The 25,000-nt window shown below is 41.6% G+C and overlaps 2 protein-coding genes across 7 annotated transcripts in view; both read left to right on the top strand.

The window, feature by feature from the left end:
• LOC121301280 (RNA polymerase II elongation factor ELL-like) overlaps positions 1-25,000 on the top strand; it is a 794,007-nt gene that overhangs the window by 86,078 nt on the left and 682,929 nt on the right. The window lies entirely within an intron of this gene.
• Positions 7,637-25,000, top strand: part of LOC121301288 (casein kinase I) — a 27,454-nt gene continuing 10,090 nt past the window's right edge. The window contains exons 1-12 of one of the 6 annotated variants that reach the window (XM_041230536.1): positions 7,637-7,758; positions 10,421-10,527; positions 12,993-13,207; positions 13,918-14,494; positions 15,809-15,878; positions 18,335-18,498; positions 19,331-19,565; positions 20,365-20,450; positions 20,930-21,014; positions 22,231-22,379; positions 22,699-22,782; positions 24,082-24,186. In XM_041230536.1, the coding sequence (XP_041086470.1) occupies positions 14,270-14,494; positions 15,809-15,878; positions 18,335-18,498; positions 19,331-19,565; positions 20,365-20,450; positions 20,930-21,014; positions 22,231-22,379; positions 22,699-22,782; positions 24,082-24,186 (1,203 nt within the window). In that variant the 5' untranslated portion in view covers positions 7,637-7,758; positions 10,421-10,527; positions 12,993-13,207; positions 13,918-14,269. The remainder of the gene's footprint in view (positions 7,759-10,420; positions 10,528-12,992; positions 13,208-13,917; positions 14,495-15,808; positions 15,879-18,334; positions 18,499-19,330; positions 19,566-20,364; positions 20,451-20,929; positions 21,015-22,230; positions 22,380-22,698; positions 22,783-24,081; positions 24,187-25,000) is intronic. The other 5 variants (XM_041230537.1, XM_041230538.1, XM_041230535.1 and 2 more) reach the window with 5 other exon arrangements.

The raw sequence follows: 25,000 nt of genomic DNA, 5'->3' as shown, positions 1-25,000 counted from the left end.
GTGTGAGGTATCGGTCACGGGTGAGGCAGGGCCCCTGTTAAGAGGCTGTGTTGGGGGATAACTGACACTGAAAAAGCTCCTTGCTGGCAGGGGCTTGTCAATACAAATATGCACTACTGATAAGCAATTATAAAGGGCTGCTCACCACTGACACATCTGTTATCGGAGATAAACAAAACGGTCCCTTTAAAGGGCTTTGGTACAGCCCTCCACCCCTGTAAACCTTAGGGGTATTTACTTAAAAGAGGTTTGCTACACTTTCAGTGACAAACTAAAGATGGAAATACATCAAAACACACATATGTTCAATTTAATTAAAACTGTTATCAAATATAGTGAAAGGAATATGAATTGTAATTGACAAAACATTGCATTATCCTGATCCTCAGCTCTAACTACTAGGCCACACTGCCTCCCAGTCCCTCAACGCTAACCACTAGGCCACACTCCTTCCCAGTTCCTCAGCTCTAACCACTAGGCAGAGCATGCAACAATATGTATTTAATGATATCTATGTACTATAGTTGTGATACATGCATCTATCCCCTGTTGTTATATCATTTGGGCATGCATAGAAAGGGAAAAGTAAAGAAATATGTCGCTGGGCTCCCAAACAAACCCCAAGGTGAACTGTCACAGTGGGAAAGATCAGCCAAGACATCTCTCATTTACAGGGAAACCAGAGTGTTTCAGCGCGGGTGCCGGCTCGCACAAGGAGGGGCTTTGTGTGTCCTTAATCCTCCCAGCCAACCCAGCTTTAACCAAGAAGCAGGATGAAAGTGCCGTTGAAATAACTACTTTTTAGCAGCAAATCTCTCTAATCCTGCTAGGTAGGGAGACAAAGGACTCTCAGCACTAATCCCTCTGCTTTAAATGGGCCCATAGATCTTGGCAAAAGGCTTCATCTAAATGACTTATTTTTGTTAGACACTAATATAGTTTGACAGCCAACAAAAAAGGACGAGAAAAAGGAAAGAAACGAGAAAGTGGTCACTACTTACTTCGGCTTATCACCAACGTTACAACGTGTTAGACGCTGTGCGGAGTTATCAAGACGCAATCATGGTTTGTTCTATTGAGTAGGTACCATTCAGCCATACCGCTGCAGCTGCCCTTGATCAACCCTTTCGCATAGAAACAATTGAAGGTGAGGGATAGTGCACACTATTGGGCAATAGAAACACAAGGAATTTACTTCAGATTTTCCCCTGTGCAAAAAGCTGGTTGATGCTAAGCAGTCAAGGAGCTGTAATGAAGCCAAATATGCAGATATCTTTTTAATAGGATCACCCTTTTGAACTGTTTAATTAGACTGCAGGGAGTTAGCAGGTCGGCTGGGTTGGAATGCTTGATCTGCCCAATTCAGTTTCACTGATTTTTTTGTATTTATTCTTGGTTTCAGAAATAAGTGTTCAGCCACACAATTGAATCACAGCGACCAGCTATACAGCAGCCTGGATCTCCCTTTCCCCATCTCTTCTGCTACAGTATTGTCTCCTAGTACCGTATCAAAATGTGGAGGTGGTCAGTTTAATGCTGGCCCACGTACCCCCTCCCCTCCGCCCTTCCCTCTCCAAGCCCCCCATCACCCTGAGCTCGCTCCCTGCCTGTGCTGCTTGCTGTAAAAACCCAGGATCTCCTGGTTCCAGCTAATGCTCGTGGGAAACTCAATCCATGGCTGCCGGTGTTTAAGCACAGATCTGGCAGATCTGGAATTTAAATCACTAAACCGCTAAGCTGAAGGCTTTCCCTGATAGCGTACTGTACGGCTGTGAGGATGCATGGGTGCACAGACCCAAACTCAGGATACTACAGAGGCAGAGGACTGGGGGACCCTAATAAAAATGACAGTACATTCGCACAGTCATTTTACAGCTTTCCTATGTTTTCCCCCATGGCTATACTATGCATTTACCACAGTTTACCAAGGTTTGCCATGTTGTTTAATATGCTTTAGCATACCTCTCTGGGCTGTGCAATGCTATGCTTTGCCATGCTGTCACTGTGCTTTATTAGACTGTGTTATGCCTTTACTATAATAACCCTTTACAAGGGGATGCAGACAAGACACTGGGAAATAGCACAGATACTGTGGACAGTTTATAATTCATACAATCTGTGTTTTCAGAATAAAGCGCTCCCATTCCACATTTCACCATTCTATAATAACCTTATGTGGTTAATTCACTGTCCACTGTTGACAGTAAATTGTGCAAATAATCTATTTTACTGTTTAATGCCTTCACTAATTCACCGTTTTCAACATGCCGCGTTTGTTTCATGTGCCGTACCATTGAGGTGCCAGGTTATATCTAATGGCAGTACCACTGTGTCCTCCCTGGCGCTGCCACAGCCCCTTAATACAGAACAATGGCATTGCCACTTATCCTGAAATACTGCCTGCATTTACGTTTACAACAAAAATATAAAGAGCTTCTCAAGACGGGACAGTGGCAGCTAAGTATGGGACAATAGGAGCTGTTTGGGTATCTCTTTAGAGGAGAATTTGGGGCCAAACTAAAGCCCCCTGGTTAGCAAAACAAACCCGAAGACAGAGAGAAAAAAGAAGAAGCTGGTCTGTTTTTTTTCTAATCTTCCTGGGCTGTGAGATTAGGAAGCCCCCATTGTCTTAATTGCTTTAATGTGGAATACAGCAGGGCTCTCATTAAACTCAAATCCCTTTGAGTTCTATAGGTTCAAAAACTTGGGGGGGGGGGCCCACTCACTGACACCCCCCCCCCTTCTTTATCCTCCCTAATCCAGGATAATGCCTCTCTTTCTATTGGCTAATGGTGGAGGGAAGCTGAAGCTAATGCTTCTTAAATAGTTGAGGGTGGGAAGAGTGAGGAGAGAACTTTAATCCTGGATCAGGGCATTACTTAGTGGACTAGCTCCAAAAACTGAACGGACAACGAACTGGGAGAGGAATAGAGGGACAGCAGAGCCGAGAAAAAGGTACCTTTTCTTATTCCTGCTGGATAGACTGTTTTAACTTATAATACATTTTAATTTTAAATAGCAATACACTGTAACTTTTTAATATCCATCCTTTTTTGCTAAAGTCTATTGAACATTTATTAAGCTAATGAGATGTAGTGCATACATTATAGTACACGTGTTCTTCAGTCAAAAGAGCATTCTGAACAGAATCCCGTCACCACATGCACAGTTGTACGTTTCTTATAGTTTGTAATCTAATTTAATCATTGTAATTTTAGAATGGTATAATTTCCTATAATTTATAATATAATACAGTATCGTTTGTAAATTTCCTACCCGTACTACACTGCATAATTCATATTTGTCTTTTCAAGACAACTTCTCATACACCATAGATTAAAATAGAAAGTGAAATTAACACTGAGTTAGTATGCTTGTAGTACACTCCATATGCAATGCTGTTATATTTTCCTATTTTTGTAAGACATCAGTTCATGATTTGTTAATACATTATTCCAGTAACAATTTGACCGGCATACTGAAGTTCCAATTATTCTGAAATCAATGAAATATAATAATAAATAACAATTATGAACATGCTATTGAGTCTGTATTAAATTAATAAATCTCATGCATCAGTATGTATTTGAAGTACTGTACTGCTAGTAACAATTGTGAGTCACCCTCGATAAGGGCATCTGCTAAGAAATAAACAAATAAATAAATAATAGTAAATAAAGAAAGAGTTTAGTCAGGTTGCTGGGTAGTTTGAATATTTTATTTATTATATTTGTATATATTTGTCTTTATATGTAATTATAATTATATATATATATTAAAGTGTGCATTTAACTGATCCAAGATAAACTCACTAATGCTTTTGTTTTGCCACCAGGTGTCACTGTTGTTCTAAAAAGAAGCCTGTGCTCTAGGAAACTACAGAAAAACAGCACCATGAATTCCCTTTACTGCTATGGTGGAAGTGTAGGATACCCACTCCAGAATATGAACTCCTTGGCTGTAATGTGCAACTTGCACCAGCAGATGGCAGAACAGTACCATATAAGCTCATCTGAAGGCCTGCCCTCATCTATTCACACCTTTTCCGTGGCAGAGAGATTGGCAGGTAAATTTTCAGTTCCTTGGAGGCCACGATAATAGCACAGCAAAATGTGGTAAAGCTTATTAAAAAACAAACAAACAATAGAAAAGCACAGTAAATCACAAAGTAGTATGGCAAACATTGAACAGAAATGTGGTCCACATCTACTGGCTATAGAGGTAAAGCATACCCACTCCAAAATATGCTCATTCTAAGAATAAAACATGTATGTTTGTAACTGTGCTATATTACATCTGTGTTGTATAAGCTGTTGTAAAGCACAGCAGTGTAGGAATGGTAAAAGCATGACAAACTGTGCAAACAGCAGTAAGATCTCACACGATTAGCACTTTAAAAATGTTTGTCAAATTGTAAAACTTATCAGAGCAGATTTATCAGCGTCTACCTTGCTTTGAGCTGGTTAGGGGATCCGAACTGGCAGGCACTGAATTGTCTGCCTGGTTTCCATTCAAACCATGTGAAAATAACGCTACCAGCCCTCTGTATAGAGACAGAGGGAGAAGGTAGGCATACAGTCACAGGATTTTAATGGAATGATGAAGACTTTTTCATGCCTGCCAGTTAGGATTCTCCAGACAAGCTGAAAATCCAAAGCCTGTGCATGCAGAGAAAAATGAGAATAACTTAATATTGGAGAAATGGAGCCCAGAGCCACTCAGAATGCACCACAAATATCCAGAGGACATGTAAAAAATAGCAATGATGAATTGAAACTGCGACGGCCGCTGTGGGTTTTCGCAGAGCTGATTCTAGAGGCGCGTTACGGGGACCAGCAGAAGCAGCGGCGAAGCAGGACAGCGTTCACTGGCCCTCAGCTGGCGGCTCTGGAGGAGGCCTTTCAGAAGACGCAGTATCCCGACGTGGTGATGAGAGAGAGGCTGGCTCTGTGCATCAGCCTTCCAGAGGCCCGCATCCAGGTAACACGAACCCACGCCAGCCCGGCTGCCTGCCTCTCTCTTACTGTCCTTTCACAAACACATGTTACGACTGAACATTTCGCGCATTACTCATTAAAGACTATATATATATATAATATATATATAGATATATAATATATATATATATATATATATTCGGCTCACCTAGTAGAAGCACTGCCAGAGAATGTGCAGGGTTTGCATTCTGCTGAGTTACTGCAGAGCGATGGATTGAGAATCGTGTTATTTGTATTTTCAGCCCCATTGAATATCTCGCTTATGTTCCAGGTTTGGTTCAAGAACAGGAGAGCCAAGTTTCGCAAAGGCCAGCGTGGCATCGCCTCGAGAGAGTACACAGCCTCAGCAGAGCAGGAGGGCGGAGCCACAGCAGAGCAGGAGGGCGGAGCCACAGCAAAGAGGGAGGAGTCTGACGCGAAAACCACAGACGAGACTCCCCCAGAATCGAGGGCGTGGGACCATCCCAGCCTGGCACAGGGGGAGCGCGGCTCACACGAGCAGTCCCTCTCTGAGCTCTACACGGGACCGCAGCCCTCCACAGACAGACCCTCCTCTCTGTTCCTCCAATGCACTGCTGATCACTTGCACGTCCTATCCACTGGTCTGCACTTCCCGCTCTCTCATTGGCAGGGTTTCCAGCAGTCGCCCTGCCCGGTCTCGGCTCTCAGTGCCCGGGGAAAAGGGACCATCTTGAGCCCCGGGACAGGAAGTACCACTGGGGATCAAGCATACCAGCACTTAGACCTCAAGGTGTACCATGACAGCAGAGGAACCAAGCTGTGGCCAAGGGAGCAAAAGGACTAGTGATCAGAGGTGTGGTCTTTGTAAGATACAGTGGAAAAGTGGGAAACAGATCTTCCACCTCAGTGGATTTGTGCTGTATAAATGCAGGAAACCTGATGCCTAAAACTGGTGTGGTTAGGATCAAACAGGATTGGGTAAGGGTCAAACAGGAAGTGGTTGGGCCAAACGGTAAACAGTTATAGTCAAACAGGAAGTGAAAGTGGTCAGAGATGTGTAACACAACGCCTGGTTTTTTACGTCCCCACTTGTTTTTGCTGCCCCCCTCCTCCCCAATCTCTCGTTATGAAGAATCAACAGTAAAGCCAAACATAAAATCTAACATAAAAATCATTTCTCAAATCCTCAAAGAAGTTTTACAAAATGTTCCTTATCAATGACATTTTCAGGCTCAGGATCTCAATTGAAATCAGCTTCTTTTTCAGTTTTGTTAATTATATTCTATTAACACGGGCTTTATAAGTTAATAAGCCTCTTATATATTAGTACAGTCTAAGATGACTCATTGTTTTGACCTGCGTGGTTGTGTTTTCTGTATTGTGGCCAGCAGTTTACTTGGAAAGAAGCTGTTCTTATATATGTAGCTGACTTAAGCAGGACTGACCGCTTTGAGATACATGCAAAGTTCCCTTTCCGTTCTAAACCTAGCCTTGTATGAGTTACGTTTATTCGATATGTAAAAAAAGAAAAAAAGGGAAGAAAAGAAAAGGAATTATGGTTAGTCAGGAGGATTTCTTGCTGTGAATAACCGACTCTTGCAACGTACTGTAAATATGTGTGTTTTTAATAAAGATGAAAAACATTTTCTTCTGCATTTTTTCAAATTTGGAATAATTATTTATTGCAAAGCATTTCTTCTATTATAAGAATCCAGCTGACAGCATGCCTTTCTGCAGGACAGGCAGGCGCTCCAGGCGACGGATATAATGAAGACAGCGGCTTTACCAAGGACCAGGGAGAGCAGGATAATCTCTCCTCCAGATCTCATTCCTGCGGGAGAAAGCACAGCCCAGGTTATCCGCGATACGGAGCACTGAAGCCTCTTCACAAATAAAGAGTAAATAGCGGGAACACAGTTGGTTGGCAGGTTAGGGTTAGGGTCCGTTTATAAGGTCAGTGGGGCAGTTTTTTTTTTTTTTTTTTTTTTTTTTTTTAATTGCTTAAGGAAAAGGTACCAGAGACAGGTAAAAGGCACCAGAATGGTTTGCGACACAAGTGGGGAAAAAAGTAAGTGTTCCTAACAGAAATTGAGCAATTCTGCCACCCTAGGGCAGTGCATCCCAGCCCTAGGCCTGGGAGCCCCATGTCTGTCTTACTGTATGTAATGTATCTGCAAGAAACTGGTTTTCTACATGCATACTAAGTAAGTATGCATGTGTTTAACCCTTTAGAACAAGTAGAGCTACTTCTGTATGTAAACACTAACAAGACTGGACAGCAAGCCTTTCAACAACCGCGCCAACTCCACAGGTTGGGAAACACTTCGACAAGTATTTTCACCTCTCAACAAGCTTAAACTCAAATTCTCCAACTCGTATACGCAAATATCCCTCCCTTTACTCAAACCTCTCTTCTGGGCTTACGCAAGGGATGTCGCATTTCGTCACCAGCCCGTAACACACTGGCGCTATTCTCCAAACTACGTTACGTTGCATTCGTAAGGCGGCTCCCGTGGAATCGCCGTGGTAGTTGCGCACGGTTTTTTTTTTTTTCTTTAGAACATATTCTTGAACCCAGGTACGCCGGATAATGAGCGTAGAACTGGCAGTGCCATGCACAGGTTACGTAGCGTGCTTAACGTACCTGGTGCTGCTCGATTGGAAGCTGACTAGGGAAGCTTAAAAAAAAAAAAAAAAAAAAAAAACCAGCAGGAGAGGAAAGGGGGAGATGAAACCAAGAAAATATCAAAATACGAGCAAAAAATGGGGATTCATAATCAGTAATTGACGCCTGAGAGAGGTAACGGCTCCCTGTTTGTTCACAAATATGACGTTGTATACCTTTTTTTTTCCTGGAAAAGAAAAAAAAACAAACAAGGGATTTTTGTTTCTGGATTAAGGAGTTGCCCTGTTGATGTTTCTACCAGAGCAAAACGTAGACTTTTTTTCAATTGAATTGCAATTCAATCATTCGGCTCCTTATTGTGTTATAAAGGCGTGCGGGTTGCCGTTTCGCTTCAGAGCGGGTTTATTTTACTGTCTGGAAAAGTTAATTAATATTTGATACTATATTGCCAGTTTAAACTTGTTTCAGTCAGCAGCAGCAGGCCTCCTTGTTGTGTACTTGTGTTGCATAGCTTGATACAAAATTGCTTTGATCGTTTCTTGATTGTGTTTAGAAACAGTCTGTCTTTCAAACTTTGATAATGGTTTCTAATCTTCTGTAAACTAAGATGTTTCGGATACAATTTTGAAAACGAACAAAATACTTTTTTTTTTGTGTGTGTGCTTGTTTACGTAGTAAACTAATCAGAATTGCCAAGCTTGAAAAGATAACTTTATTATTATTATTATTATTATTTTTAAATACACGGTTTAAGCATTATTAATTCCGGTTGTGTACGTGACTGTGTATTACGGTTCGAGTTTAAACAGTGTATAGGAAATTATTAGGCCACCGAACCATCCTGAAGCAATGCAATTTACCAACTGAAAAATAACACCCACTGCAAAACCACAGACTGCTTACAAATCTTAAACATCGTCAGATTAATTAGTTAGGGTGTTTTATATGTGTATACATGTCGTTTGTGACTACTAATGGTAAGCAAAATGGTGAGCAGTCAAGCCATTTTGATTCGGGATATAAATTAACAATGTGTTTTCAATACGCTAGATACACAGTCGAGCTCACAGTTGTATTTTAAGATTTAAATGTTCACCGTGCTGCATCATCTCGGTAACCGGTGGCATAAGCAGAATATGTTATTCACTTTCTATCTGAATATAAAATAAGAAGTAACTGAGTTTTTTTTTTTTTTTTATGGAGCAGCTAAAGTATAATTAAAATATGTGATCAACAAACACATGTTTTTTTTTGTTGTTGTAACTACAAAAGCGTCTCTGCTAATGTATACAGGATGTTTTTCATATTTTAAAACAAATTTACATTTTTGTGTTTTTTTTTTTTTCCAGCAACACGACAGCACATGTTATATTGCACTGCAGACATGTACAGTATTTACATTGATTAGTATGTGCTTTGTAGGTCTTGGGTAAGCGAATATTTAAACTGCAAACGATGACATTATTTAATGTCATAGTGCTACAGCACTTAAAGGTCTTGTATAATTTATTTTTACTTGTGTGTTTACCAAATGTGCTCACAATGGCTTCTGCAGAAGCAGTTTCAACCCCCGTAATGGACAGATCCCGCCGCATAGTAGTTTACACAAGCTTGACCTGTGGGCGCTGTGACTGGGCAGTACGAGGCAGTGCTCAGCTGGACGGCGAGTCAGCCTGGCGTGGATGGCAGTGCGAATGTAATTAGTCGTGACTAGGATGTCTGTGGGGAAAGCTAGTAGAAGCCTGCGTTATCCGTGTGTAACGTTCACCGGGTTTTCCTATCGGTAAATGTGACAAGAAGTTTGGATGCAAAACAGAGGCGAATAACACAGCGAGCAAGCTGTGAAGTCTGAGGACTGGTTTCTTTAGTAGATCCTTGAGGGACGGCACACCTCCTGTCTCCATATACTGCACCTTGTTTACAATTGGCTTCTCAAATACAGTATTGCTTAGCTTTTTTTTCATAATGCTGTCTGCTTTGGTTATGGTCGGGGGAGGATTTGTTACAGGAAGCTTCCTCATAAAAGTAGTCCTGGAAGAACAATTCTGGGTCTCCTACACAGAACCGAACCTTCAAGAAGTTTCAAATGGGTTTAGTATTAATTCTTGACCTTTTTTTGTGTGTGATTTGCCTGTTCCTCAAATGTCAGATAAAGTTGCACACAGAGACTGGCTTTTATGAGGGATCTGTACATCACAAACACACAATTGCGCACTCCTATTTTTAAACTGACAATTGCAGCTGCCCTGTGAGTACAGCCTTTTAAAGGAGAGCCTTTGCTTGATACAGTATTTCTTGTTGCTACTGTAAATAATGGGTTACCAAGGTCTGTGTCTCCCATTTCATGATGTAAGATTATTTTTTTCAATGTATGAACCACCTGACCACGCTAACCACCTGGGGGGGGGTAGGTAGACATTTTCTGCCTGTCTGCGTTTTTTTCTGTGGCTTGATAAGCTCAGGTAATATCACAGAGGTGTGACTCATCGTTTTCTTAACGTTGTCTTCAAACCTGTGACCCAGGTAAGCTGAAGAGCGGCATTAAAAAACGTGAAGAACCAGTGCACTCTTCAGGGGTCATCAGCCTGTTTCATATGAAAGTCTGGGTTTTGAAATGTTGCCAGTCGGCAAGTCAAAACTCTTCTGCCAGAAAGGATTCCACCCCCTGGCCTCCTCTTCGAGCGTGGGCGTGGTCACCAGAGCCAGGTTTGAATGAATGTAAGCGTGGACGTTTATGATGGGTCCTTTGATATAACTCCTGCTGACCTACTTAACACTTGCAATCCGCTTGTAATTTCCTTGACTTTTGCTGATGTAGGTTGTTGATGTTTTACAGGAGATAACCACTTAATCGCTCCCAGTTCCTTCCATCTTTGTGGCAATCACACTGTACTGACACGGAGCAGGGAAGCAGCCAGGCATTTCAATTGTGCGAAGTAGGAAGTAGGTTTCAGTTACTTTCATTATCACATGTGAATGTCAGGGATGGCAGTAAAGACTCCCGTGATCTATTCCTGGTTTTACTATGAGTTTAATACGACACGCCTGAGCTTGTTACCTGTACACTGCGGCTTAACAAGCTCATAGTAAAACCTGGAATGGCGTAAAACCGCTATGCAGCAGGAGTCTTATTTCCATCCCTGAACTTTCGAGTTTAGGCTATGGAAAGGTAATACTAAAAACATTACCCTAGTTAAGGCTAAGCTGTCTTTTATGAAAGATCAGTTGAGTTTTAAACTGAATGCTTTGGTGAAAATGTAATCCTCTACACAGGCACTGGAATTATATAGCAATATATCATAACTGCATAGTAGGTGCTGTGAGTGTCTCTGGCTGAACTATTAATTGGGAAGCACTGGAGTCACTTTGAAGGAGCAAGCTCTAAGTTGATCTGCACAGAAAGCTTTCGCACTTGGCTGCTGCCAAAAAGAGGCAGTGCTATATTCAGAAAGAGGCCCCGAAATAGACTGATACTAAATCTACAACCCCAGCAGTAAAATAAGTTCTCCTGTCATTTTAACTGTTCACAGATACTGCTGGTGCTGGGGTTACGTTGGAATACTCAAACTTGAAATGCACAGTGCCTGCTGGCAAAAACGCCCGTGTTCATAGAACAGAAATTATAAATGACTATCAAATTTATCATGCAAAGAAAACCAATGAATGCATGACGTCTAAAATAAATAACACTGTGCACACTTTCATAGGTAATTTGATGCAGTACCAAATTTATTTTACTCCTGAGAGATTTTTGACCTGAAATATGGTACAGTTTTATACTTCTAAATTCAATTTTTTGTTCTAAAGCAGTTTCCTTCAGTGAGGTGTCTCTAGAAATTGCATGAAATCTGCCTGCAGTGTTTTGAAAGAAACTAGAAGGTAGTTTCCCTGTCTTTGACTGAAAAAAAAAAAAAAAAAAAAAGTGCTGACAGGCACCTCCGTAGCCTGGAAGGCAGGCTTTGAAAGCAGCTACAGGTACCTCGCGTGGAACAGCTGCCTCTGCACTGACTCCTCCTCCTTCATAGAGGCCTGGATTAAAAAAAAAAAAGAATGACCTGTGATTAATGCAGAGACTCGTCACAGCAGTTGGATTGAACTGCGTTGGCAAAGTGAAATGCAGCTCGTGTTCTAAATGTGTTTATACTGTAAATTTCAAGCGTTCTTTATTTTATAGTCTGTGTAACCATGTTCATTCGCGCATGCAGACAGTGCTGTATTGGCAATTTTTGAACTGTCCTCCTTAATCTGCATTATTTGTGAGAGTGAGAATGCACAGTATCATTAAATTGAAACATTAACATTGTTTAGCAAAAGTTATTGGGAGTTTCAGATTGTGGGGAGTGAGGTGTCTTTCTCTCTGTGCAGCTGTCTGTGTGCGCCTGACTGTCACACTTCAGATTTTTACATCTTTAGAACACAAGGTTGTTCCACATGCTGTAAACCATATTAATGTACTTTTACTGTCATCAACCTTTCAGTCATGCTGATGCCTCTGAGTTTGCATCTACAGCTGTAGTGAGGGATTTCTGTTCCTGAAATAGTTTATATAATAAGCACTTGACATAACGCTAATCTGATAATCTGGTAGGAGTTTCAGTTCTGAAATCCAGGTACTGTACATCAGCTTTGACTATATCTCTGCACAATTAAAAAAATGCATTAACACTGGACAGATGAGCCAGTCCACAATCTCTGCAGTAGAAACATGTTTTAAATGCCAGCTTAACAAGCTCCAAACTTCCCTTATTGGTACCTCTGACTTCCTGGCACTGAAAACCACATTGGAGATTTTCTTGGCAACTATCGATTTGATGACTTGGAGTTTGGGCAGCTCCGTAGATCAGCAAATATCAGTTGCCCCTGGGACCTGCTTATACATTTTAGTTTAGCACTTATAAAATATCCAGAAGGATAAATCAGGACAAATTGCATAGGCTATTTGCATTGAAACAACGTCTCAAGTTAATGATGTGCTGTTGACTGTGACAGAAACACAGGACAGCACTTGTGAATTGCATTATCAGGTGGAATTAAAATCTGAGTGATGCATAGCAGTTCGATCCATTCCTGGTTCTGCTATGAGTTTAATAAAACACACCTGAACTCGTTAGCTATACACTGGCTAATCAAGCTTGTAGTACAGTAAAACCTAAAATGGGTGAAACTGCTATACAGAGGCGTCTCCTTCCCTGCATCTCTGTGGAATGTTCCTGCAGTCGTGATTGATTCTGTAGTCAATACTGTAGATCTTAATAAATATACACAATAATAATGATAGAGACATAGTCTTGTGCATACATTAGTTGCTTATGAAAGCATTTCATATGCTTGTATCCCCAGAAAATGTGCATGCTTCAGCTCACAGGAATATAACTGTTGGAATGTCTCTCCTTTTACTTCTTTGACAGGTTTAAATCTAGCCTGGGTTTGCTTATCTGTTGCCTGTGGGAGTGGAATGCAGACGCACTGTATGGTATCTGTGTCTCTGGATAAATGAAGCTGTCAATGCAGTCGCAGTTATTACAATTTTACAAAGGTGTTTTTCTTGCCACTTCGCTTCCTCGGAGTACGTGGAGAATTGCTACTCTGCTGTGATTTCCACCAACAGCCTCTTTCTGTTTCAGTTGAGTAACGTCAGAGAAACTGACTTGTAAATATAAAAATCCATAGAGAGAGAGCATAATTGATCCTTGGAAATAACATTCATAAACCATATCGTGCTGGGTTGAGGTGACTTGGTTGCATTATTAGCAGCACACGTGTTGTTCAGACATTTCTGTCGGATTTTTAGTGGTAGGATAAAAAACTATTCGATCTTAAGATGGCTTTTAAATTATTAATTGCTTGCATAATTAAGTATAGTGTCTTTTTTTAAATAGTCTACAACATTAATGTAATTTAATCGTTCTGGCTGTGTTGTGTTTTTTTTTTTTTTTTAAATTCTGGTTTATCTTCATAAGCTATCCTTTTACAAATCTATTTTCAGAAAGATCAATAAAACAGAAAGCAGGTACACAGCTACTGTACATATATACCAGAATACACACCTGGCTAAATGCATGATCAAAATGCCTCAGTCTATTCTTGCAGTTCAGTGATTTGGAAAATTCCATGGTGATGCAAAACACATCTATTGTGCTATGTGGAGATCAGGAATGCACAGCGATAACAAACGAGAAAACTGCAGACTGAAACACTGCGTCCTCCAACTGACAAATCTGAAAACAGTCCTGCATCTGCCTCCTGTGTTCAAGAGGCATTAGAGAGGGTTACTGATACACTGTGCATTACTTATTGTTCTCTTTTTTTTTTTTAATTTTGTTCCTTCCACAGTTTTCCATCAAAGGGAATTCCAGCAGAGGATCGCTGCTTGCAACTGCACCCCGTAGTTTAAAATGAAGAATGCCTGCACTACCAAAGAGTGACCAGGAGGAGGTGATGATGGGAGCAGGAAGGAGCTGCCAGGGGGTGCTGTGGTTCCATTAGCGACGTGGCGCCGGGCTGAGATGTTGTGCTGAAAAAGAAACAAGGCCAACAACAACAACCTCAACCAGAACTCCTCTTTCAAAGAAAAGCTTTTTATTTTTAAATTTGTTTTGTTTGTTTGCTCTCTCCCTCCCCCTCAGTTTCGTCGGATTTGTATGGCAGCGGTGTAACCGTGGAGAGGCCAGGGTATCACAAGCTTATGGATTTTGATAAGAGAGGGAAGGGGGAGGCTGAGGAAGGGAAAAGGATGTCCAAGGTGACTGGAGGGAGGACTGGACATGGCGGCCGGAGTTCAGGGTCTAACTCTGGGGTGCTTATGGTTGGCCCCAACTTCCGCGTCGGGAAAAAAATTGGCTGCGGCAATTTTGGAGAGCTGCGCCTCGGGAAGAATCTCTACACCAACGAGTACGTAGCCATCAAATTGGTAAGAGACCTTCTTCTTTTTTTCCCCCCAGTACTGTCGCACTTCAAAGTCAAGTGACCATCTAAAAGTGTTTCTAAATGTACAGCTCATTTAACATGGGGAAGTGAAACTTCTGTACTTCAGAGGGATATGATCCTCAAGTGCATGTAGTATCACTTTGGAATGTCACGCTGACGAGATAAGAACCCCTAGCTTCCCTCTGCTTACTCCTGCTTGGCACAGGAGTGGGGGGTCTGTCTGATACTGCTGTAGTTAAAATCAGTAGACTAGGGCTTGGGTCACACAAGGAATTAGCGGAGTGATCTGATCTCCTCAGTTACATCATGAAACCATCATGCAATTCACTGCTTGAGAGCAGCCCAGGACTGGAGGCCAGAGTTCATATAAGGATAAGCTTTAGAAAGCTGTTGCACCCAGTCCTGGCTTTCAGGACTACCTTCCATTAAGTATGCTATTTTAACGATCAGGAGATAGCAGTCTGTGCTGAATAAATAGTTCCTCCCTTACAGCTGCATGAACTCCTGTTGGTAAACTTACAGACTCAGGAATGATTTCTTCACGCTGTTATCAGTTCAGGGTGCATTTACCATCCTGAATGATTTCAATGATGTACTTAAACAAGTTCTGAAACCCAGGGGTGGCACCGACATGCGTTTCAAGCCCTGCAAAGTGCTCCTGGACCCTGCCAGCACAGGCTCACTGAAGGAGCTTGTTATCCAGCTGTCTAAAGTGCTCTAAATTGCAGCCCCTCATTATCAGAGGGAAAGGCACAGCTGGGAAATGCAAGGTCACCCGTTCTTGCTGATTCTCCTCGTAAATTTACATCTTCACTGCTGCGAAGTGTGCCTCCTGTGCAATCCCACCGAGGAGGAGATGGGAGCCACCAAGCGGGTAATGAGCTCCAGGCAACCGGTGAACCCCACAGCCCTCCCAGTTCACGGGAAAGCAGCGCGGCTTTGGAGTGCCAAACAGACCGGAGCTTTTACACAGCAGTTAACTCCTGCTTCGTTAAATGAGCCATTCCAAAACAGTTCCGCACATCGTTGTCAATCAGAATAGTTTGCCTGAACAGACCCTTGAGGTACTGGAAGCATTTGCTTTGAATTTTTGTTTTTTTTTTTTTTTTTTTTTTTATTAAACTGAATTTATGGCAAAAAACACAAGTGTCAAGTGTTTTGAGTTTATTGGTTTTAAAATCGCAGAAGATTGTCATCGTGGCAAAGCTGGTTTCGAGAGGAAAGAAAGCTACTGTCCCTACAGCTCAAACTAATGGACCGCCCACATGCTTTCAAATCCCCTGTCTTTAATTTACAGGAGCCAATCAAGTCCAGAGCACCACAGCTGCATTTGGAATACAGATTTTACAAGCAGCTGGGAAATTCAGGTAAGTAGCTTCAAAATACATGTATCATTTTTGCTTGCTGCCCCTTTGCTTTTTATAATGTGGTGCAAACTGTAAACCAGATTAGCCAAAGTGTCTTCATGTTACTAAGCACCAGCACAATGTACAGCGCAACTATATACTGGCAGCTAAAGGAAGACTTGATCCAAACCACCTTTCCCGTTGGTTGGCAGGCTGTACAATTTGTGGGCTTTGAACTCGCTCAAGGGTGTGCAACCCAAAGCTGGCTGTGTCTAAAAAGGAGGGACTGTGGGATTGTCTGAAGATTTTTGTGCATAAACATGTGTGTTCATTTTCAAGCTGAATACTTTAGCTTTCCAGTTAAAGAACAGGTCAGGTGACTCTTTTGAGGTTTGTATAAGATATAGCATAACATATACATACGCTGTAACTGGAGAACTTATTTTAGTTCCAGCATTTACAAATTGTTGGAGCAAGTGGGCGATTTGTTAAACGCAAGCGTTCTCGAGCACAGACGCTGTGCAGGCTTTTTATTTAGGGCAAACGGAACAAAGAGCCAGGAAGATGGGATTCTGGTGAATTTTTTAGCATGGAAGTTGACAGAAGATGGCATATTTGCATTTTGCGATTTTCCCATTGCTTTTTGTAAAACAAATGCTAACCACCCTTTCCTTATCGTCCGTTTTGACCTTGCGTGAACAATAGATGTCAGTGTGTGTGCCTCCCCTATTGGAATGTAGATCGACAACACGTACAATACTCTGATTCTCTTGTTGTGCAACTCCCTAATATAATATTTTTAGCTGTACATGTTTGTAAAGTTTCAGTGAAAGTCTAACCTAAAATAGAAAAGGTATTGTGAATTTAAGTGATGCAATCACCCTAATCAGGTCTCGGAGGAATGGGCCTCATGCAGCACACAGCCCTACTAGTTTATGATTTCAGTGGTAATATTGCAATGTGTATTTAGTTGACTGCATTACCTTCTGAGTTCAAAGTGCACATAAGGAATCATATACTTTTTATACTGCTATTAATTAAGGTTAGCGGAGTATTGGACCAAGCGGTATGCTTTCAAGTTTCCAAATCTACAGCTAGTGCAAAAATAAATAAATAAATAAAAACATGCTGTTGCTTGAGAGTTTTTTATGCTATTAGTCACCCCAACCACATATTTAGCATTTGGCCTTATCAGATGTGAAGCTGGCTGCAGCAATCTGATTCCCTTGGTGGACTGTGTCTCCAACATCTTTCTCACTGTGAGCTGATCTCTGAGGACTGTGTTTTTGAACATTGCCACCCTGAGTACTGAATTGCCAAAATGATTATAAATACACGTGGACTTGCTTTAATATTTTAACTGGCTCAAGATCACAAGAAAAATTATCACCAGGATCGCTACACATTCTGCTCATTTTCAGAAAACAGCACGTGTTTTGTTTCCCCCTAAATGTGGTGTGTGTGTGTTTTTTTTTCCTAAAACTTTTATGCAAGCAGATTCTTCCTTAGCTTCATTTTTGTATTTCTTATTTTAACAGTAGCTGACGGTTTTCGGCTCGCTTATTCCGAGAAAAAAATACATTTGTGATTCCAAATGCTGCCCGTGTTAGTGTGGTTATATACAGAGTTCAACTCGGATGATCCTTTTAAAAGGAACTCCACTGTGGCGGGCGGTGCAGCTGTCTGGTGTGTTAGAGAATATTGATTGATGTGCTGTTTAATGACATGGAACTTGCTGGAGAAACGTCAGGCAGATTTGGACACAGCATGCCAGCGACTTCTGTGGGAATAGATGGATAAAATAGGCTAGATGCAGAAAATTTGCATTAAACTGTATTTCAAGTTTTTGCTTTAAAAAAAAAAAAAAAAAAAAAAAAAAAAAAAAAAAAAAGATACCGGCTAAGAAATGTTCCAAAATGAACAGGAACGTCTGTGCTGGTCCTGTGGATCACTGCAGAGCAATGAGAGCTGGAACAAGGAGGTACCAAACAGTAGGAGCAGGATTCACTGTTTAACTGTAATGCACAGGAGGGATATTAATGCACCAGCCTTTGTACAGCCTGCTAAGATTTATGATGCCAGCCCTAAAATCAGCACCCATGCAATTAGTCCTTCGTACGTGCCATTAAAATAACTAGGTCTTACTGCAGTATTATCTTCACTAAGTTAAACTAATACTTTGTGTAGGGTGTCTCTCTGATTGTGTAATTGTGTCTCTGATCTCTGATCACCTTGTGCAGTTTTCTGTATGGAATGATGTCTCGTATGTTAAGAACACACTTGTAAGAAATCACAAAAACTGCTATTGTAGCCAAGAGCCTGAAGTAATGTGTGCTAGATGACATCTGTACTGAGAGTAAAATGTACTGCAATTGACAGACCCTTAAGGGCGTTTTGGCTGATTTTATCGTATGCGATTTGATTGCACTGAATTGATTATAAAACATGTCGTGTCTCTGCTCTCCATCATCTTGCAGAGGGGATTCCTCAGGTGTATTACTTCGGCCCATGCGGGAAATACAATGCCATGGTCCTGGAGCTACTGGGACCCAGCCTGGAAGACCTCTTTGACCTCTGCGATAGGACGTTCTCTCTCAAAACTGTGCTCATGATCGCGATACAGTTGGTAAGATGCATCGAAGTAAGACTCCCACTACACAGGTTTTACAATGAGTTTTTAATAAGACCTACACATGGCGGCTAATCAAGAACATGTTAAAACCAGGAATGGGTGAAACTGCTGTGCAACAGGAGTCTTGTTTCCATCACTGCAAGTGCTATTAAAATGCCTTTTATTGAGTTGGCCACTTAACTGACATTTTAGATGGTCTGCACCATACCGTTTGAGAGCAGTGTCTCCACAGGGCAGGGGGAACCTGAAAAGTGACATATTTAATTATGCTTGGAGGCTAACTACCAAGCAGTCCCTAAAGCATGCATTCTTATTACCATAGAGTCACCCCCTTCCCTGTGCTTGAGAAGGGAAGTGAAGATATTAATAAAGGAGAGCCTTGAAAGGACACGTCCTTGTTTCCAAAACAGGAGCAGGTGTGTGAAAGGGAAGGTGTTTCAAGGGTAGCCCTTTTTACTTGCATTATTAACATGATCACAAGAAGGTCAGTGCTTTAGTGGTAGTAATTGCTTATTGTAAATCGATGCATGTTGGAATGAGTCGCTCTTCACACTGGTGAAGGGTGTTCCTACTTGAAAACATGCTCAATCAACCACACGGAAAAGATGCAGAACAGCCTAGCTTTTTGGGTGGATTTCTTGTGTTTAATTAAAATGTTGCACCGGTAGTTTGTCTCCTAGTCCAAAATGTTTAGTCCTGATCAGTCATTCCTATAGATGTAGGTATGATATTACCTTGTAGGGTGGCGATTGTTGCATACTGAACTGCAAGGTATCCACAGTGGTGATGCAGCATGGCCAGGCTGTGTGAATTACACGTCCTTCTTCGGTCTTCCTTTCAGATAACTCGAATGGAGTATGTACATACCAAAAGCTTGATCTACAGAGACGTCAAGCCAGAGAACTTCCTGGTGGGAAGGCCGGGTAGCAAACGGCAGCACACAATCTACATCATAGACTTCGGGCTGGCCAAAGAATACGTTGATCCCGAGACCAAAAAACACATCCCCTACCGGGAGCACAAGAGCCTGACGGGCACTGCGAGATACATGAGCATCAACACACACCTGGGGAAAGGTGAGGCTTCCAGCACCAAGCTCCAAGCAAGCCAAGGCAAACGCAAGCTTTGAAACTCGATGCGGAGATCTGAATCAAGCAGGAGTCTTGTGGTCTTCAGACATAGCAGCTGAAAACAAAACACATGCTTTTTAAAAGCCGGAGATCGGTTGCCAAATTGAATTGCTGGCACTGGGCCCAATTTGTGATCCATTTGTGCTAGTAAAAAAAAAAAACACCTTTGTTTCAAACCACATTTAGAAAAATGAAGTGCAAGCCTTGCCCCATATCAAATTATTTTGTACATTTGATCGATAGCGTCCCAGTCCAGTCCTTTGAGATATTTAATGGCACAGAGACACTCATGATGGTGCCTGCAGTGGATCGAGCTGTTGCTGAATCTTTTCGTTTTGAAGTCACATTAGCAAGCAAGAATTAGATCATTAGAAAATTCTGAATAAGCAACAAGTTATTGATTTTATAGTTCTGCAACAGTAAAGAATACCGAGCTTGGTTACATTCCTCTTAAATCCCTGATGGAGAAGTGCAAAAGGAGGAACGTTCTGTATGCAAGGTTAAATGCACTGCTCGCGTCAGAAATGAGCAAGGTGACCCTGTATGTGTTCGATTTAAATAAATGCTGGTCTAGACTGATGGTGTCAGTCTGCCTGTGTGGCATACACAATAACAGCCTTGATATTTACACTAGTCTTTACCAAACTGAGATCCTTCTCTCCTAGCCTCTTGCACATGTTTCGGATTGCATTTGACCATAGACCGATGCATTATTTATTTTTTGTACTTTTTGTATTTTTTGCAGAACAAAGCAGAAGGGATGACCTAGAAGCACTGGGTCACATGTTCATGTACTTCCTCCGTGGCAGTCTGCCGTGGCAGGGCTTGAAGGTCAGTTACTGTGTGAGAATGTGTGTGAAAACTGTGATTTTATATATATATATCTGTAGATTTTTTACCAGAACTGCAGCCGGATTTTACAAAGGTATAATCCAGTTTGGAAAGATGATGGTTTTTGTCACAGTTGAGAAGCAGTTAAAATTTCAAAACTGGGTAGGAAAAAAAAATAATAATAATAATTGGGTTTGCAATAGGGTGGGCAATACATACCTAGCTGTTTTTGTTTTAAATAACATAATTGAATTTCGTCCAGAAACAACCATCCAGCCAGCCAGCCAACCAACAATAATACAAAAAGAAAAAAAAAAAAACACTCATCCATAAAATCTCCTGCATACCTATTTTAACTGTGGCATGCAGTATTGCAAACAAATAACTCACAATGTGGGACACACGCACGCTTGGAGAACTTGCATGGACTGATCCAGGGGTAAAGATGACCAGTAAATGTGTGGGCTTGTCTGTTTCAGGCTGACACCTTGAAGGAAAGGTATCAGAAAATTGGGGATACCAAACGATCGACACCAATCGAAGTGCTTTGTGAAAACTTCTCAGGTTGGTGGTCCCCTTTCTCCTCGGTGGCAGGGTAACGGGTGCCGCCACACTTTACTGTCGCTTTAACTAGTTAATGATGCTTGTAGGATATGCCTGAGCCCTGGTGTGACAGTTAGAAATATCTGGTAGTTTTCCGCTATAGGAATGATGTTTTCAGTGCAGGGTTTGGATACTTTGTTTTTAGTAAAATGAAGCATCTGAACAGGTTTATGTCTGGCCTAACTTGATTAGAATGCAGTTTAATCAGCAAGATGCCCAAGACCAGGGATAGGCCATTCCATTCCATTCCATTGCAGGACTTTGTTCCCACCAGCTCCCTAAGACATTTAACTGACCGTTTGCAGTACGTTAGGAACAGATTGGAACAAAGTCCAGCAATGATTTGATCCAGAGTCATTTCCAATAGGTTCAAAGTGGTTTACACCTGAGCATGAATTAGGCACACTTGCAGCAGGTTTTCTAGTGACCTGTCCTTTGGCATCCTGTCTAAATTTTCTGTCTTCATTTCATGCACATGTTTATCATAAATCCATAAATTGCATGGCAACGTTTCCAGCCCTGGTCCTGGAGAGCCACAATCCAGCAGGTTTCATAGGTAACCCATAATCATCCATTTCTAAAGATTTGACTAGTTAAGCAGGTCATTTGTTCAATTAAGTAATTTTAGAGATAACTTGGAACAAATACCTGAATCCCCTGCAGCTCTCATGGTCTCCCAAGTGGTGCATCCACTGAAGGCGCTCAGTGTGGAGTGCAGGATGCGCCCTATAGCCTGGAGATCGCAGGTTTGAATCCAGGCTATGTCATTGCCGACAGTGACTGGGGGTTCCTAGGGGGTGGCACACAGTTGGTAGAGAGGTGCCACCAAGTTAGGGAGGGCTTAGGGCAATCCATGGTTCACTGCGCACCAGCGACTCCTGTGATTGATAGGCTGCCTGCGGGTCTGCAGTGGGGCCATTCAGATCCGTGTTGTCCTTATTGATGAATACGGCTTACAGTCCAGGTCCTGTCGTCTTGCAAAGAGAAGAATGAGAGTAGGTTGCTTGAGCCGAGACAGGAGCTGCGTGTCAACCACTTTTTTATTTTCAGAGATAAAGCCGATCTCATGCCTTTTTGGGTTAAAAGCTCTATCTTTAGATCTCTTTGGAAATAACATTGTTTTTCTCTCTGTGTCTCTGCTGTTTTTCCTTTTTTTTCTCATTGCTAAAAACCACAGAGGAAATGACTACTTATCTGCGCTACGTGAGGAGGCTGGACTTCTTCGAAAAACCAGATTATGACTACTTGAGGAAACTCTTCACTGACCTCTTCGACAGGAATGGATACGTGTTTGACTACGAATACGACTGGGTCGGCAAACCACTAGTGAGCTGCTGCTTTCCATTTCAAAATGATCAGGAGCGTCATTTATAGAGAAGAGTGGAGCTGTGTGAAACACTTTGTTTCATCCAAAGCGACTTAGAGACTAGGGGATGAACTATGAATCACAACTGCTGTTGTAGAGTCACTTACGATCTCATGATGCTTAAGACAAAAGGAGTACTATAAGTTAACAGTTTTGTAAGAACTGAATTTTGCAGCACAGTGCTGTATATTCAGAATTCACTATAGTCGTAAGCATGTGTCTCGTCCTCTGCGGGCCCCTATATAAATGACCTGTGTATTTTTGATTACCCCCCCCCAGCCCACACCCATTGGTCCCATCCACAGTGACACCCCACTGCAGCCAAGCAGCAGAGACAAAGCACAACAGCAGACCAAAAACCAGGTGAGTCCAAACCAGGCTGAAACAAAGGTGCCTGGAGACCCTGGAGTTAGCCAGGAAGGCTGAGGAGGTGGGCTCAGTTCCAGGGAGCAAGCTGTTCTGCAGTGTAAACGCGCACACAAATGACACTTCTCTTAAAGTTGTATTAGGGTTATTACCAAGGTACACCTGCCGCATTTTAGACCATTTTAAGAGTTCTCTCTTCTAATCTCTTGAGGTACCAAATACATTTATTTGAAAAAAAAAAAAAGTCAGAACACAAGCTGGATTTATGTAATTTGATACATTGCATTTTTACACAACTTTTAACAAAATTAGAGTTAATTAGAGACAACAATCTAGTTAAAGAGAATTTAAATAAGTTTAAAAAAAAAAAAAAAAAAAAAAATGCTCCAGAAAAATGACAAAGTAGCCTGTCCTCAAATGAGAACCACGACACTAAAAGGGTGAAACAACACATTCACGTCTGTAATCTCCTCCAGCACAGTCAGTATCCATCCTCCTCTGTCCTGGTGTTGTGTCTAATTGAGTCTCCAGAGGCAGCCTCATCCCTAACCCCGTTCCTCGGCTCTTACAGTGATTTTAAATGTTTTTAGTGTTAAACGTGTGTGTCTGCTCTGTCTATTCAGTGTTCATGTTTACAGCGCCCTCTCGCCAAAAAAAACATCTTCATCTCAGGAGTGCTAACCTTGGAAATAATTTTTGGAAACAATTCCCACTTGGTTCATCACTTTTTTACATTTTATTTGAAAAGATTTTATACTACCGATAACGTGTAAAATCCCACCCATATTAAAAGACCTTAAGTCGTGCATTATGACGGATCCCTGTGCGTGTGTGTCTGTTAAATCAGCTGCATATTTTTTGTGTGTGTGTGAGATTTTTTTTTATGGCCTCCAACTTTCCTGGGTCACACTTGAAACTCATTTTCATGGAGAAATTTTAAAGTAACTAAGACAGCTTAGTCTGCACAGAATGACTCCCTGAGTGGTCGTTATAAGCATGTGTGACCCTGTGTTGCTTTCTGAATGTCCACTGCATGGAGCTAACACTCTGTAGGAAAAGTAACTCATGTAAACTAAAAGTAATTGTCATGCTCTGCTTAGTCTTTGTTGCCATTGTCTGCATGTGTTTCTCTCTCTTTCTCTCTCTCTCTCTCTCTCTCTCTCAATCAATTTAGTGTATTTACTTACTAGCTTTGCATGCAAAAGGCCTTCTATAATTTGTTTCTTTATTCCCCATTCACCCATCTCCTTACCCACCCAACCCTGTTCTCCACAAAACTCCCTGCTTTTGTCCCAGTCGCCTGAGCTCCAAGGAACGTGGGAATCCCAGCCCACTCCAGTGACCAGTAGGGAGCTTCTGGGGTCTCATCTCACAGCTGATAGGCTCGGGGGCTCTGTGCAGGTACTGGTTGTGTACATGCAGCATGTCAACGCTTCACCAAGCATGCTGCATGGCTCGTGTCCAACATGTACCTAATGTGCTTGGCTGTTGAGAGAGGATAGTTAGTTTGGAATGGTGTCAAGGTTGCTTTTGTATAGGTTGTGCTCCCTGTCGTCCCTGAAATTGAGACTGTGCATTAAATACATCCACACGAGTTTATTTATTTATTTATTTTTTAAAAGTTTTATTTCATTTTTCTTCTTCCCGTTTGCTCAGCAGTTGCGTTGCTTGAAGGATCTGACTTTCTTTTGTATTGTTTTTACTTTTGAAAAGGAACCTGGAGGACAGGGAGCTATCCTGGTGTGTAAATGTTTTAATAAAGGAAAGTGTTGCCACCTGCTGTTTTCTGTAGGGGGGGGGGTGGAATCTATTTCCTGGCCCTAGATGGTGCTGTTGTCTTGCTGGTGAAGTTTGTGTGTTGCACTTGTCTCTCAAGTGTAGCCTTCTGCCCATTGGATAGTTTTCTCTACATACATGTACTGTACATACTGTAGATTTCATATTTGATTTTGTTTTAATAACAAGGTAATGTGGCAGAGTTGTTGAAGGCGTCCGCAAAAAGACACATTGTTATGTAGTTCTTTATCTCAGAACTTGGATAACTTGTTCATTTTAGTTCTGTTTTTTTTTTTTTTTAATGTTAAGGGAACTGCATATTTTCCTGTTGCAGCTTGTTTTCATCTACCTGACAAAATGCTTGGGTTTGAAATGAACCGTGTCTTTATGAGATAAGGACCTGGAAGCGAATACAAAATCTGGACGCTTTAAGACCACA

The sequence above is a fragment of the Polyodon spathula genome, chromosome 27 (genome assembly GCF_017654505.1).
Source record: "Polyodon spathula isolate WHYD16114869_AA chromosome 27, ASM1765450v1, whole genome shotgun sequence".
NCBI classification, from domain to species: domain Eukaryota; kingdom Metazoa; phylum Chordata; class Actinopteri; order Acipenseriformes; family Polyodontidae; genus Polyodon; species Polyodon spathula.
This window is presented reverse-complemented; position numbering and strand designations above follow the sequence as displayed.